This window comes from Numenius arquata, chromosome 12, assembly GCF_964106895.1.
Source record: "Numenius arquata chromosome 12, bNumArq3.hap1.1, whole genome shotgun sequence".
Classification (NCBI taxonomy): domain Eukaryota; kingdom Metazoa; phylum Chordata; class Aves; order Charadriiformes; family Scolopacidae; genus Numenius; species Numenius arquata.
This window is the reverse complement of record NC_133587.1, coordinates 34,765,403-34,782,783: the sequence shown is the minus strand read 5'-3', so window position 1 is coordinate 34,782,783 and position 17,381 is coordinate 34,765,403. Positions and strand designations below refer to the sequence as shown.

General features: G+C 34.8%; 1 protein-coding gene across 1 annotated transcript in view; it reads right to left on the bottom strand.

The window, feature by feature from the left end:
* Positions 1–17,381, bottom strand: part of NCAPG2 (non-SMC condensin II complex subunit G2) — a 49,986-nt gene that overhangs the window by 14,613 nt on the left and 17,992 nt on the right. The window contains exons 9-20 of the mRNA XM_074157315.1: positions 16,923–17,018; positions 12,029–12,154; positions 10,250–10,429; positions 9,027–9,179; positions 6,065–6,287; positions 4,686–4,804; positions 4,029–4,202; positions 2,188–2,258; positions 1,771–1,924; positions 1,423–1,596; positions 804–920; positions 548–691 (exon numbers count right to left, since the gene is read on the bottom strand). Coding sequence (XP_074013416.1) covers positions 548–691; positions 804–920; positions 1,423–1,596; positions 1,771–1,924; positions 2,188–2,258; positions 4,029–4,202; positions 4,686–4,804; positions 6,065–6,287; positions 9,027–9,179; positions 10,250–10,429; positions 12,029–12,154; positions 16,923–17,018 — 1,731 coding nt within the window. The remainder of the gene's footprint in view (positions 1–547; positions 692–803; positions 921–1,422; positions 1,597–1,770; positions 1,925–2,187; positions 2,259–4,028; positions 4,203–4,685; positions 4,805–6,064; positions 6,288–9,026; positions 9,180–10,249; positions 10,430–12,028; positions 12,155–16,922; positions 17,019–17,381) is intronic.

The window sequence follows — 17,381 nt, the reverse complement described above, 5'->3', positions numbered from 1 at the left end:
TTTAATAAAACTGTATAAACATTACCTTTATTTAATATGAGGGATGAGAGACTGAGGACAAGAATTACTTGTTAGAAACCTAAAATCTGGGAGACCCAGGTTACATTGCTTGCTGTGCTAGAAATCTCTTGTGTGGGCATTTTCACAAGTGTGAAACATAAAACATGTTCCATCTTCACGTCAACAGATATGATGAGAATATATATTATGCACTGCTAGGTGAAAAAAGTTTAGATAAGAACAAGGTATTGTTGACTCCAGCTACTGGATTTAATTGCTGGGGTATGCACAATTATATTTATATACTTTTATATTTATAAAATATAAAGGTTATAACTAAACTCAAAGCAATTTAAAAAAAAACAAGCATGTGATTTTAAGCAATCAAAAAACTGTAGCCTCAGAGCAATCAGGACTGTATTTCAATAGCTCATTCACTTGCTGGACTCCAAAAACTCCAGTGCACTATGTTTGTCAGTATACGATTGCTACACATAGGGCTTTTCAGATTGGCAGAGTTTGGTTTACATTATAAGAGACCTCTAACCTGGATAATTAATTCAGAAACATTACTGTGGTTTGGAATGCCATCCTCTTGATTGCTTGCTAGTATAAAAGGCACAACTTGACTTTCTATCCAAGCACCTGTCTCCTTCAGAAGAGAGAGGTAATCTTCTCCTTCTTCAGAAAACTGGGAAAAAAAAAATAAATCAGAAGTTTACCATTGGTCTTTCCAATTCTTCTGGAATTTCTTTTTGCTGTCAGATGTAATCCCAGGTTATACTGAAAAGCTATAACCATACCTTGTTCTGAAGATGAACACTCAACCTGCAAAAGAGGCTGAAGGCTCTTAGGCCAGTTGCTTGATTGCAGCTACCAGAATCTGCATCAGTTGCTTTCAGAATTGAGTCCAGAACCTCCTGAAACACCAAGGTTTACATTTATATTTTCCAGAAAATCTTTTCAAATGTGTCTTTTCTCAGCAGTTCTAAACAAAAGATTTTAAAAAAACCAAACCGCTAACCCCCCCAAAAAAACCCTGAAAAGAACCCAAAAACCAGACACTCAATATGCATACTTTCAATTACTCTCATTTTGCAACTGATTTTCAGACTATTCCTTACCCGTACATTCCAAAACTCAAGTCCCTTAAAAATGCTCAACAGTAGATCACAAAAATTTTGAAATACCTAAAAATGACAAGCTGGTTAAAATCTGCCATCTACAAACAACTCTGAACTAAACTATTGTAGTTTAGAATATTTATTTGAAGTACAAATCCAATGGATAACCTTTTTATGGAGGGGAAAAAGGGATCCTGAATCTTATTTATTTATTCTTGCAGGCCTTTAATTTGACTCAGGCAATCTATGATGTTAAGCACTCTTTTATAAGCATTGTTTATGGTAAAGAGTATACTACCTTTGCAGCACTGAGAATTTTCAAAAGCTTCTTCAGTTTCTTTTTAGGAACAGAGAGTAGGCAACCACGATTAAAAGGATGAGTCAATAAATATTCAATGTAATCAATTGCTAATTCTGGCTTCGATTCTTGGGTTACATGGATACGTACTCGTCGTTCAGTTGTTTTAATATTCTAAATGAGAAGAAAGCACAAAGACAGTACAAAACTGTTAGTATCTTTCTTTACAACTAATTTCAAAGCAGAATAATATGGCATTAAAGCAGCTGCTTCTTTAAAAAAAAAAAAGCATGATGTCTTTATGTAATCTAGCAATTTCTGAATTCTTTGACATATTAATATACACACCTTTTTTGGGGTTAGCACGTCAGACAGCCAGTCATAGGCTAATTCCATAATGTGTCCCACTTGACCCCAGCGACACATGCAGTCTATCAGGGTTGAATATTTGCTTTGGTCAGCTCCATTGTCAATATTTCTCAGTCTGGAGATCACACCGCAGCTTAAAAGAAAACAAACAAAGAGATGCATTAGCTTTACATCCATTAGTGTAGAAATAATTCAAAGAAAACCAACCAGTATAATACCAATTTCACTAATGGCTCAAAGGCATATTTACACCTCACAGATTTTACTAACTTATCAAATTTGTTTAGTGGATAATTTTATCCAAATGGGCATTTAATATGTCAAGTTGTGAAAAATTAAAAGATACAGTCTACAAGAGATTTCTTGTCATTAGTATTTTGGATTTAAAAATAGTACCTGAATGTAGGAACAGCAGCAGGGGGCATAAAGGATGCCAGAATAACCAATGGAGTCATGCAACGCTCATCCTGGGATAAAAAAAAAGTACACTACATGATGTACATGTACAGAGGCACACGAAACTAAAGAGAGTACCGTAAAGTATGATTAAATTATCTCAAATTAAGGATTTCCTTTTTGACTAGAAGTGGAACTGAAAGAAGCTCATAACAACATGTGGCTTGCAATCTGAAACTTCTGATTGCTATTTCTCAGAGGTCAGTTATCAATTATCTTATCATTCAACTTTCTGACAAACTGTCAGAACAACTACCATGAATAATTATGGCTCCATTAGCTTAATAACCATTGCAAAAGAAGTAACAGCTCTAGCTTACATTTTCTCTACTAGAGGCTAATATTTAATTGCACAATCACGACACCACCTAAGTCCTCTGAAGTAACTAGTGCCTTAAATGAATATTCATTCCCATCAGAAATTTATAAAAAAGACTGTAAAGGAAAGGGTGCTTACCTAACAATGGTAATGTTAAATGCATTATAAGTTGTTACAACACACAAGGTCTAGACCATGACAGAGTTTCACTCGGATTATATAGAAAACAATCTACGTGAAAGGCTCTTCAAAAATAGTATTCTATATGTCCAAGCTTCATGAATACATTCAAATGAAATTATTACCTACTTAGACGTTTGGAGAGCTAAAACCTTTCAAAGACAATTTTTTAAAGTACATTTAAAAACATATTTGTAGCTTTGCAGGAAAGAGACATGCTGCTTCAATCTGTAGTCTTTTAGAAACTAAGCCTCTGATGACAGGTCTTTTTAGATCCAAGCTGCTTACTCACTGTAAGAATATCAAAGTCAAAGAGGTTGCTTGCTAAAGCTGGTTATCTTGTCTGCTCACCAGAACCTTTCAGGAGGGATGGTACATCCTTTACCAAAACATGTTTGGAAGGTCTTTGACAACTTCCAAACGCTTTCAGGGTAGAAAGAGCATTTGGTATATCTGTGCTGTGGAATATTATGTAGCAATGAATTGCTTTCCACTCCCTGATTATCTAAAGCAACCTTGAATGTTGTTAAGTATAAGAGCCAGCATAACTCAGTGTACTTCAGCTTAAAAGCCATAAACAAAAAAAAAAAAAGATGTCCAGTAGATAATCCTTCTAAATGCACTACAGGATGCAGCAGATACTACTAGCCACTATCATAAAATAGCATCCTGAGGAATAGCACTAGAACAATTGAAAAGATCAAGAAGACCGAAAATAACTGATTTTAATTAATTTTTATATCAAACCCAAACAATAAATAAGTGCATCAAAAGATCATGAGACAGTAGAATCAAATTAGCAGAAACCAAACACAAGAAAGTGAAAAAGGAGCCTCATCTGCTTCAGCTGCCTGTTCCAGCAACTGGATCACAATAGGAAGTGGTGGTGGTAGAAGGGTTTGGGAAGAACAGGTGGAAAACCATGCAGACTCTCATCTACACTGAGTATTTATTCTGCAATGGCATATTTTCAGTTACTGATTTCCAAAAGTTCCAGAAACATTCAAAAGAATGGAATCCCATAAAAACATTACAAGGAGAGCAATTTACTGCACAAGTATTTCCAATCTGACTATTTAGATAACAATTCATCAGTCAGGTATCACAATTGCAGAACAGCTTCTACCCATTTGTGGAATTCCAAGAAACTTTCTACTGGTTATGGTTTACAGCAAGAATGAGAAAGAATACTTAATGCCATGAAAACAGATAAAAGACATAACACATGAAAGCATCTGAAGAAAATGCTAAGCGCTGACAGGAAAATCTAGGCTTCCTTTACCTTAAACACTTTAAAATATTCAGGAAGTACAGAAGCAAATTTTCTGATAGCGTACTCTTTGGCCTCTTCGTTGTGATCTAGTGCTTTCTGAATACTTCTCCAGAGAATTACAGTAATCTCCAATAAACTCACCATGCTGGCCACATCGTTTATTGACAACACATTATTCAACACCTGAAATACAAACACTTGGATGATATTACCTATTACATTCTCGAATATAAATTCAGGTTAAAATAAGGTTTCAAAAAGACCCTGAAAATCCTTCTATTCATTTCACAAAGGCATTGAGTTTGTTGTAGAATGTGAACTCCACAATTCATTGTTACTCTCTCTATATAATTTGAGTCAACTTGTGACATTATTTTTTTAAATAATTTAATTGCAGAATCAAACCAATTTATAATTAGTACTTGAATTAAGGAAGTATTCATTTAAAATATGCTTCATATTTCTTATATCTTATTCTAGCTCCTTCACCAAATGTCTGCTATTGCAGGGCACGAAAACACCATAATGACAGTTCTCCCCTTCCAATTCCATAGATGCCCAAATGCTTTCCTTCAGATTCCTGTTCCATTGTTAACTGCCTATGTCTCAAATTAAGCACCACAGAAAAAAAGTTACCAGAACTTATCATAAAGTGGACTTTCTTACACTTGTATTCTCCTTTTCACTTTCACCATCATCATCATGATCACTATCATGGAGACTCTCTTTCATTGCTTTCTGGATGCAGGCGTTCAAGCAGCGCCGAATAGTAAGCATCAATTTTGCTACATTTAAATATAAGAAGAATAAATTAGACATTTACTATTTGTTGAAGAATATGGCTAATAAATACTTTTAAGTGTAATGCTGGAAATCCAATATGAAAAGTAGGCAACAGAACCAGAAATAACTAGGAAAAAAATACCAAATTTCCTGGTAAGAGGAAATGGAAAGAGTGTGAAAATGCTTTATATCCTCAAGTACAAAGAAGAAATGGCAACATTATCACCAGGTTCTATAATTTTATTGTTTAAAAAATTCTACTCAAAAAACCACCCCGACTACCACCTTATCAAATCAGGATCAGAGGGAGCTCCCACAACTCCTACATTCATCTGGCATAGCTATCCATTTAATGACCTTTGTTGAATAATACGTTCCCTCCAATGACAACCCAATTATTTATAAAAGATGTAGTAGCCTAACCATTGCTTAATGAGAAGCACATCTCCAGATAAAAGTGAAAGGATTATGTCCACTCTGGTGAAAGTATGACTAGCTAAAATACACTTGCACATGTTATTTCAAAACTACCTTACCAGGGTGATATGATCTGTGAAGGGGCAATGCTTTGGGCATTTTACCCAAGTCACTCCATGCTGACTACTTTGTTTTTATAGTATCAGAACTCCTCTGAAACACTTTTCCCAATTTTACTTGGTACAATAGCACTTTTATAAAACAAGCTATACTTTGTGCAGTACATAGCCTTTTCACTAGAGGTTTCTGAAACTTTTAACAGGAAGGAGAGCTTTTCAGATTTCGTTTGAGCAACTTGAAAATACTACTGATCCACAAATTTCAGATAATCGGATTATCGGACATAAGTATTTTTCACCTTCTATAGAATCTTCCACATAAAGATATCAAATCATTTGAGACACCAGGGTATTTTATTTCAATATTTCTACATGATCAATAAATATCGACTTAGATATTAGATCAGCTTAGGTTTAGGGTCAATGTGAGGAGAAAGGGTAAAAAGAAAGACCAGATAACAACACCTGCTAGAGAGCATAGTACCGCACCTAAGAGCGGAAACAAAAAGCTTTGGTCTCCTCACTATTGAAAAAGTTTATGACTGTTGTCACCAGAGTTCATTGCTGGTGTCAAGAATTAAAAAAAAAACAACCTTACAAATACAAAATTATACTAAAACCAAAAGATCAAGCAACAACGTACCACTGTTAGAGAAAAAACTTTAAAAAGTAATTACATGGTGTGATCTTAGTATTTCCAAAGACTTTTAAGGTTTTATACTTTACCTATATTTGTAGGGGCAGTATATTCATAAGCATATTGATAGAACTTCCTTGCTGCTGCTGAATTCATCTGGATGAGAGTAACACAGCGCTCACACCACACATCCTCAGGATGGTTAATGGGAAAGAAAGAGTTGAATAAGAGATTGACTATGCGGCGTGACACAGGCCGTGAATCAACTTCAAGACGAGCCAGAAGATGCTCCATGGGACAGATTTTCCAGAACTTTTTAAAGAGAGAAAAATATATTAAAGGAGTTAAAAAAAAAAAAAAGAAGAAAACCCAACCACCTTATTAAATGCTGTTTATATCAAAAGTCTCAACAAATATAAATAGCATTTACCAGAAAAGCTTGAGCATTTTTTAATTTTTACCAAAATACCAGCATTTACTTGAGGTCACCTATTGCTGCAACAATGCTACTTTACTGTTCTGACGCACCTCTACAGCTCCCGGTATCTCTGATAGACCAGTAAAATTCTGGTTCAAGCAATTCCAGCTCAATATACCTGCAATGCTAATGCAATTCCATAGGTACAGGGAAGAATTATTTACACTACAAGGATATCACCACAAAATATAATTATTTTTCATTGTATGCCATGTTTCACATGTTCCTCTGTCTTTACTGACAGCAAATTCAGAATAATTCAGGAAAGCCAAAAAGACTGATTGCCTGAGCTTTCATACTAAAGGACAAATAACTTTCAAACAGGAATTTTTTATACATTTAAGAGCAGCAAGAATTATTTGTTTTTAAAAGACTGTACACAAAGTAACAACATTAAAAAAAAAAACCCTCTTTAAAGCACTGTTGATGTTGAATATAAGTTAAAAAAAGTTTGTTTGTATTTTACTATACAGATAACCGACAACGGATCAAATCATGACCACAGGTATCAGTCCTTTAATTCATACTTCTATATCATATCTTATGAACAGTTAAAACTCTGGACAAGAAGTGCTGAGTGCCTGTGAGGCTACAGAGTAACACAGAAATGAATATTAAAAAATTCATAAGAAGATTATAACAATGACATGTAATCAGATTATTAGGGAATATACTTGTTGAGTATTTTCAAAATATCATATAACACAAGAATATGATAGAAATTAAGATTTCAGATCTAACATGTTCAGAACAACAGTTCTGTGATGTTGTTTCTGCTGATTTTGTGAATAAAGTGATACATCTCCTAACACAGAGGCACCATCAGTGTGATGTCCAATGTCACATTCTACCATTCTACCTCAGATTCACCCAATAAAACCTGGCTTTAGAAGGTAATGATGCAGCAACTTCAGGGAAAAAAAAAAATGCTATCTTTTAGAGCACTACCACTTATTTGTAACTCTGAACTCCCTTCTCTAGTTATCTCCAATAATCTTAACAACCAGAACCAAGCATCTAAGTAAAGGTCCAGTTGCACACTGTAATCAGAGGAGATCTGCAAACGTTATTGGGACCCTGCTGCAAACTTTCTGTGCTGACAGTCTGAAGGATAATACCTTGTACTTGCAGCGTTTGTCTCCATTTCACATTTTCTGTGGACTTGCCTAATCAATGTAGTGACGTATGTAGTATGGAAATACCAAACTTCTTGTTGCATTATTGTAATCCTTATCCTGAATTTGTGTGCAAGAAGCTGAAAGCCCTCAATTCCAAAATCACCTCTTCGTTATCGTGTCTTTTGAGCATACTTCAGGGAATTTGGAAGGCACTGAGGTGGTCTAATCTCAATATGTCTTTGAGGTCCTGTCATCAAAGCTGAAATGCACACATTTCGCAAGTAGGTAATTCTCATGTTAAGGACAGATGTTTTCCTTGAGCATTGAAGCCTTTCTGGCAAACGAAGCTTCTATTTCTCTCCTGAACAAGAGAGAGATATACCTCTGACTTCATATAGTGTATGTGCCTAGCACAAGATAAGCATGTCCTAATAAATCAGCTTAGTAAGAGACAAAAAAATGATTAAAATAAAATATAAAATTGAAATTAGGAAACCATTGACAGCAGAGAGTGGAGAAAGAGCTCAAAGATGCTATAAAGCCTAAGGCTGAACAGTAACACCCTAAATAAAGATTTCACAGCAGAACAAAAAGTTCGTTCAAAATCACTATAAAAAGATAACAAAATCCCAAAGGACATGCCCACAGAAGACAAATAGAAATTATAAAAATAGGTAAATAAATCTAAAAAAGCGATTTGGTAAAGGCATTAAGCATTTGGAAGGTGAGAGTCCTGACTTGAGCTAGTTCGCTGGAAGGAAGCCTGGTGGAACTGACTGCTCTGCCCTGGCACGGCCAGGAGAGGGCAGGGAAGACAGGAACATGCTGAGAAGAAGGTCTGCTGGGATGCCAGCTGCCACTGGAAAAAAGCAGGCAAGCAAGGAGAGGCCACTGGACCTACTAATCATCACAAAGCAGTCAAAAATCAGGGGAAGAGGAAAAGGAGAAGAGTGTACTTGGCTTAACTAAAAAGCAAACTTTCTAGCATGTTTATAAAATCTCTGCTGTAGTAATATCCAGGCACAGCACTCTCTCATATACTTAATTTTTCTGTGAAGAACAGCTATGGAAAGGCTGAAAGCGCACCAGGTCTAGTCGTAATTTCTTTATTTATTTAAAAAGATTTTTCATGGACACCATTATTTCATTAGAATCCACAAAATTACTGGAAAGAAGTACTTTTATACTACTACCTACATTTGGATCAAAACCTTTAAAATGGACAGAGGTGACTAACAGCAACAGAATCCACAAGTCTTAGAAATAAACTCGGCCATAGGCTTAAATACATTAAGAGGAGAAAAACTGAAGTTAAGAGTCTTACTACATTAAACATATTCTTTTCCTTTTAGGAATACTGAAATAGTCTCAAAAGGTACTTTTTTTTTTTTTTTTTTTTAAATAAATGCCTTGATTTTCTCTGTCTTGCTACTTATCAAGTGACAGTTATCCTACCTTAGCAGCCTTGGTAGCCTTAACTTTCAGCAGCATATCAACAAAAGCCACTCGCACTTTCTCTGAATTGTCATGAAGACTGTGTTTGACTGCTGGCAGGAGCTGTTCCAGTAATGGGTGGCTTAGTTTGTTGTCCAAAATTAATGGTATGCACTGCAAGAAAAAAAAGATTATGTTTAAAAAATAAATAAATTTAAAGAGTAGATTTGCAAAGAGATGCAGCTAAATATTGTTGAACTGGATCATGACACTTCTAAGCTTAAATTCAATAGGGACAGACACTGTGCATGCATAATTTTCCTGTAACATTCTGTAGTAAAAATTGCTACGGTTATTTCATATTTCCAGTGAACTGTGTTCACTGAATTTATTTCAGATGAAGCAGCTTCAGATCTACACTGAGGCCACAGTCTTGCTTTCTACCTGAGGACACAGTGTCAAGTATTTTTTGTGGTAGAAATACCAGCTTCCCAAATTCCGCTGATTTCAGATTAAAAATACATCTTTTTTTGCCAAGTTATTTCTAAATCAGCACTTTCTGCTTTTCCAGTATAGACGCCCATGCAGCCATAGTGGAGAAAGTGAGGATTAACATGAAGATAGCTCCAAATTAATGCTGAATAGACACATACACTACATTTTTAAGTGAAAATACTGCTTAGAGAGTTCATTTTTCACTCTAACCTATTACTTATTTACCAGATGCTACAAAGTTGTAGATGAACTAATCCTAACATACATTCTAGCACGGGAGGCCAGCATTTCCAGAAAAACAATTTGTAATTATATTCATCCAAACCTCAGAAACAACAAGTGGAGTACAAAATCATACCATAATTGTGCATGTCTAGGGATGGGTTAAAACCATTGAGACAGAAACATACTGGAACCCGCCTGCATGTATTTTCAAGTCTAAGCATAACTTCTAATAACTAAAATAACTAAATTATCAGGGCCAAACAATGTATTGTAAGACTAGAAATGCAAAGTGGTTGAGAGTCACAAAGCCAAGCAATCACTACTTTAGAAAGCATTTGTTCATCCCAAATGTATGGCTTTTATAAAGCGTGTACAACACTTGCATGTATTAGGAACTTTATTGTATAAGTAATTTTGCAGAGCAAGTAATTTCCTTGACTTAAGTGGCCTATACTAGAAACTTGTGCATCAAGTAAAACATAAAAATGACAATCATGATTTTAAATTTAGAAAAAAAGATTTACTTTAAAAACAGAGCATCGAACATCAGCAGATGTTATATCACATGCCAGCTCTTCAGTTAGTTTTTTTAAAAGATCAGCAAGAATTGTTGGAGGAATCATCTCCCAGTATCTGGATGTTATCTGAGTAACTCCGAGTATCCCTGTAGAGCGGACAACTGGATGAGGATCTTCTAAGAGATTCTAAAACAAACAGAAGAATAATACTGTGAGTATATGTATTTTTGTGATTCTACTGCTATTTGACATTAACCTACCATAAACAAATAGCAGTCCATTACCTCTTCATTATTATGCAAATTGTCATACTATGAAAGAAATGTAATATTAACATTCCCTCAAGGCATTTTATTATGAAGCAAACCAGGAAATTTAAAGCAGAAGCAAAATTAAGACAAATATTGACCAATTTTTTTTAATTGGACTTTTGAAATAGTTTTTTTAAAAACAGCTCACATTAATTCTTGCATCTGTGATTTAATTAAGAATATTTAGACTTCCATTTGACTTCTATTTATATATGAGCTTATACTGGCCACTGTTCCTTTGCAACAATATAAAAACTTTGAAATTCATTCAATTATCTGATGTTTACAGTTTTAAAGACCGCACTCAGCATTTTCCAAACATTTTCTTAATGAAAATACTAGGCACATTCTCACCCATCTAGAATCATAGAATCATCTAGGTTGGAAGGGACCTTCAAGATCATCTAGTCCAACCATCAACCTAACTCTGACAAAAAAAACATCACTAAATCATGTCCCCCAGCACCATGTCAACCCGTCTTTTGAACATGTCCAGGGATGGTGCCTCAACCACTTCTCCGGGCAGCCCATTCCAATGCTTGATAACCCTTTCAGTGTAAAAATTCTTCCTAATATCCAACCTGAACCTTCCCTGGTGCAACTTGAGGCCATTTCCTCTAGTCCTGTCGCCTGTGACTTGGGAGAAGAGACCGACCCCCGCCTCTCTACAACCTCCTTTCAGGTAGTTGTAGAGAGCAATAAGGTCCCCCCTCAGCCTCCTTTTCTCTAGGCTCAACAACCCCAGCTCCCTTAGCCTCTCCTCATAAGACTTGTGCTCCAGACCCCTCACCAGCTTCGTTGCCCTTCTCTGGACCCGCTCCAGCACCTCAATGTCTTTTTTTCGGAAAGGGGCCCCAAACTGGACACAGTACTCGAGGCGGGGCCTCACCAGTGGCGAGTACAGAGGGACGATCACCTCTTGAGTCCTACTCACCCTAGACTATATCTAGACTGGTAAAGAATTTTTTAGGTTGCTGTCTCCGTTATACTTCATTTCAAAATATTTAGTAATACAGTATTAAACTTCCACTGAATGCTCACATATTAAATGTAAAGCTCTCTTCACCAATACTAGGTTAAGTAAGGCACAAGATCCATTACTCACGCATCTTGTCTTTCAAAACCATCTTTCATTCACAGATTAATGAATAACAATACCAAACATTTCCTTTTCAGAGTTGAAAACGGTGCGTGTCATTTGCTGTCAACTTACTACAGCAATTTAAAATATTATTTTTGCATTTTCTGCATCACAAGCCTGTATTTCCCTATGAATTCTATCCTGAAATTTCATAAATTTTAATTGCATCAACTGCTTATTTCACTGAATTTCACTGAATTTTTAGAGTTGGAAGGGACCATAAAGATCATCTAGTCCAACTGCCCTGCTGAAGCAGGATTGCCCAGAGCATTATTTTTGAGTTAGTTTTGATGAAATTTTCATTTTCAACATTTTAGTTTCATTAAAACTTACAAAAAGTTCTTCAAACTGTTTCTGAATTTCATTGTCCATCTCTTCAGTGTTAAAACTGGGATCACGAATAGGAAAAGCATCAACAAACAAAAATGCTGCATTTGATCGAACTTCCGAGTTTCTGGCCTGTTACAATGAAGGAAAAAAGTATTTTTTAAGTAAGTACCAACTTTTAACATCAAAAGGCATATCCTGTCAAATACTGCTCTTCAAACACTTCTGGCAAGTTAGTATTTTTAAGTAGATGGAAGAGATGAATTTTTAAATTGCACTTTTTAATAAGTATGGAAGCAACTTACAGTAATGTATGATTTTTATTTTTTTTTATCTTACATTTCTGTCCATTGAGTAAAACCTCAGTTATTAGTACAATCAGCTTTCAAGGCATATCAACTTCAATGACCCTGAAGAGTCACAGTCAGAGCCCTTCTGCTCTCTGTAATGCTGAATAAATTAAAAGCAATTGGTTTTCTCTTGGTCACCTCAGAGCTCCTCTACAAGAATCTTGAATTCAAGCAGATGCAATTAATTAAATTGCCTGTCAAGAGACAGGCAATTTAATTTAAAAGCTCCAGCTTATTTCTTCAAGAAAACAGTATTTAGAAACCAAGTACCAGCCAGCCTGGAGAGTAATGTATCCAGCATAAGCATATTCAGTTCTGCATCTATGCACGTAAGTAATAGGACCATGTTCTGAGCTCCAGGCAGCTCATCAAAAATCTAAGGCAAGCCTCATAACCCTCAGACATTTTACCATTTGTCATAGTTTTCAGTGTGTTACACTATTCATTTTGCTGGTTGTAGAAGCCCAAATGTAAAGAAAAATTAAAAACTTTATGCTTAGACACTCAGACAGTGAAAAATAATTAACCCTGTGGACTATAGAAAAAGAGAGCAGGCAATGAAGAAAAGATGAAATTCAAGGTATCTCAGGGAAAAACCTGAAATCTAACCATCAGACTACAATTTTTTATCAAAGTCAGCAGTGCAATGATAAGAGCCTCTGCTCCTTTCTCTTGGAAGAAAGAATTTTGTTCAGATTTTGGGTCCAAATTTGTGTATATATATATGAGACTATATATATACAGTCTAATAAGCCAAGCAAAGTAGGCTTAATTTTAACAGCAAGGTAAAAAACAATTCGGGGAACCTTCTGACTATTCTATCCATCCAATTTTTTTCCTCCCTTCTCATAAGAGACATTCAGATCAAAGGCAGGAAAAATTAAAACAAGGATAACTATGTAATATTTAGAACTAAATATACTAATGGCAAATAAAAACAGAAAAACACAAAAGAAATGAGCAACAATTACTTAATTTACAATTTATTTAGTATTTCCTTTCCGGACTGTTCTTCACATGGTGGGTCACAATTCTGGGAAGAACCAAAAAAAAAATCCAAATTCTTTGAGCCAACAAAATTATTAGGAATTCTAATTTTAATACTATGAAGGCAAATAAAGCCCATCTATACATTCTTTGTTTAGGGACTTGCATTTTACTTTATCTATCATGGATAATACAATTTATAATTCTTCATTCAATCCTATAAAGCTGTACAAAATCCTTTAACTTTGATCTTGTCTATACTGAAGAAGTATAACAAGATAATATGTGAATTCGGGGTGAAATAGCTCTTCTGCTCTAGTATTTCATGTGAAAATTAATTCAAGTGTGTTTTTGTGCAATAACCTAGACCTTGTCTACCACAACCATTCCAGAAAGTTAATTTTCATGAACTTCCTAAGTGCATTACACTGAATTCCATTAAGCTCGCTTTAATTCTGAACTGAGTACCCACAGTTTAAATTCCTGCCTTAAAAAATTGGAATTTATCCCAAATGTATTTGCATATTCAAGCTCATAAGAGAGTAAATGTCTTCACAGAGGTAGAACCCAGGACTTAAGATTCATATTCTATTTTATTCCGCGCTGACTTTTCCATGCAGAGGAGACTGCAGTTATTTAAATGACTAATGTTTCTTTACCTTTCTGAAATTTCCTCAGAATAGCACAAGAATAAAGTTTTTAAACAATATTTTAATTTTTTTGTTCAGTTAGTTTTCAGAGCTTTCTTTTAAGTTTCATCTTTTAAGTTTCATCTGGTGTATGAAATTCACTTCCAATTATTTAAAACACTGTTTTTCCCCAGTAAAAGTTAGTTTAAAAGTGTGGAATGATAAAAACACCCAAACACACACAGTACTTTAAAGGAATCACTTCCTTCAACAGCTTGAATTCCTGAAGGAGTGGTTCTTGACTTTTTGAGCTTGATAAGAAATAGCTTAATCACTACTTATCTCACAATAAATGTCCATATTTTTATACTTATATAACTTCTCATACTAACAACCAATCACTGCAGAACTGTCTCTGCTATGTTTGCATGAGACTTACTTTTCAGAATAAAGTCATGAAAAATGATGAAGAAGTTACATAAGGGCTTATATTATAAAAACTTAAAGTTGCATAAAGGCTTATAAAATGTGTGCAGGTAAAAGCTACAAAGGAAGCTTGTGCGATTTAAGTATTTGCAGAACAAGCAATTTAAGAAGAAACCGAGAACTATGCATTAAAACCATGCATTCTTGGTTTAAAGATTTCAGAGATGAAATGAAGTAGTTTCAACATGAACAGTTCTGGAATCCTTTGAATTCTTACAACTGAGATTTTTCCTTTCTACAAGAAGGAGTGCTAAAAAGTCCCTTCTCAGAGTTCCTTTCTGATTTATAACCAGTGTTCTAGAACAAGATTTGTTCTTCACTATATTAAATTAGGGATTTGTACACTGACTAAAATAGGAGCATCGAACTGGTTATTTAAGATTAAACTGACATTTCAAGCTTTGCAGCAGAATCCATACCAGTAAGGACAATTATAATCTTCCCTTCCTAGTTCCGTATCTTAAACTATTGGTGATTCTGAACGACAGCAACAGTTATCTTAAAAACGACAAATACTTCAGGAGTACTATATGAAAAAGAAAATTTAACTATACGAAAGTCACACAGCAAGACAGTGGCCTATAAAAAACGAATTGCCAGATTTTGACATTCAGTCACATATTTCCTTTTACCAATCACAAATATGGTACTGAATCATTTGGAATTCAGAATCTTTCTTTGCACTGAATCATTATGTGATTCATATAATTGCTGCATTTAATTTTGCACAATCCTCCCTTTACCATTCTGAAATCTATGCTCACAACAGTTGGACTATTTTACTGTATTAAAACAAGTTCTCCATGACCTATTTGATATACCTGTTAAAATCTAAACTTCAAGTGCTTAACTACATATGTAGAAGCTGTCAAAAATGAAACAAACAAACAAAAAAACCCAAACAAACAAACAAAAAATCACCCAAAAAACCTTCCTAAAAATTCAGATTTGTTCTAGCAATCGAACCATCAGTGATGTGAAAATTATGAATAGCAGCTGTTTAAAATCTGAACCACTCCGGAATCAGGTATTTCTCCCACTGTCTTACTGCAAATCAATAATGAACCTTTTTTCCCCTCAATCCAAAACTTTCTGTTACATTTCTTCAAATAAATCTATGCAGATTTAATAAGCTTTGACAGAATGTTCATCTGAAGTACTCTAATCTTATATTTGAATTAAGTCTTGGGCTTTGGAAAGTGTACTACTAGTCTCCATTCACAGATAGCAACTCCCATAAGGATGGAACAGGATGTTTTGCTCATCACTCCAAAATTGTTTCTGATCTACTAGTCAGGAATTTTGCTGTGCTATCAAAAAATCTATTAAAAACCTTATTCTCTTTAGCCGTGCTTTGTAACTATTGTTTTCTTGCACTGAGAACACATGCTTCATCCAGAGGGATCCTTGTTTATATTAATTCTAAAGGGATGAGATCCAACCCTGAATGTAAGGCCAACCAAGATACTGGTGTAGCAATGAGTCTGTTCATCTTCCCACTTCTACCATAGCATTCTACTGAAAACAAATAGCGCTCTACTGTAACTTCTGTAACTCATAAAATCCATTTTAAACATAATTGTTTTAAAATATTTTCAACTGTAAGATTTTTTTAAATATTTCTCTCATGGCTAGAGAAGATAGAGAAGATGCTATATAACCAATCAGTAAAGGAAACTTCAGTAAATGTTTAACAGCACTTAATTTGGCTGTGACAAATGGTACGTGTATGCTCTCACTGAAGGAATTTCATAACCACAGACAAAATACAGGCTGTTCACAATGAAGGAAGCTTGGTTCATCTTAATCATAAAGTGTAACTGAGCAGGTAAACTGCAGTAGGTACCCTTTAGCCTGTGCACACAATCCACAGGAAGACACACACACCTTAAAATTACTAGAAATCAGACATTTCATTCTGAATGCTTGATTGAAAGCACATCCATAGCACGAATGTCTCTACATACAGTCAAACTAGAATAATACTCTAATAAATTAATTAAGCTGTATTCTAAGGCTGGTAATTAATCAGAAGGTGGGACTAAATCATCCTCTGAACATTTCTGGCTTTCAGAATCAGTAAAACACTGATCATTCTATAAAGATCTTAGAAAACAGAATACATGGTTACATAAAATTCCCGAGCTGAGAAGATGAGAATACCAAACTTAGTGTTAGACCCACTGTCTACTGCAATCCTGGAAAGCACTGTGTGTACCTGTAAACAAAACTGAATTACAGAAGTAAATTACATTAACAAATTAGAATATTGTTGTGCAAACTATGTCTAATGACAACTTGCACAGTTACTCTGCTACAGCTGAGATGCTAAACACACTGATATTTCTTTCTATAGCCAGAAGCAATTACTAAAACCCGAACATGTGGGAGAGACCCAAAATTTAGTAGTTGGAGAAAGACAGTCCTGTTTTCTGAAAGGATAATTACCTTCAGTGCTCTCCAAAGGATAGGTCGATACAATCTATAGAGCATTTCTTCAACTCCTTGACGAACTTTGCTTTGTTTATGAAAATAACTCAGCATCTGAGAAAAACAAACAAACCAATCCCAAAAAACATTTTTAACAGTACTTTCTACATTCAAGGAGTTGTCTCATTGCATCATTTATATAAGACCAAAGAGTTTTCCATACTATGGAGAATGATAAAACTAGACAATATTAATTGACCCTATATTTTATTTAAAAGTCTCAAAAATCATTAAAAAAGACATATATCTAATAAATATCACATTTTATAACTTTATAGATTCAATACATCTATATAAAGATCTGCAACTGAGAAATAAAATCATGGCTAGAGAGTCAGTTTCCCATCAACCCCTCACTTTTTGTTACAAGAAAAAACCACCATTAATAAAGTAACTGGCAGAAATAATTTGAAACCG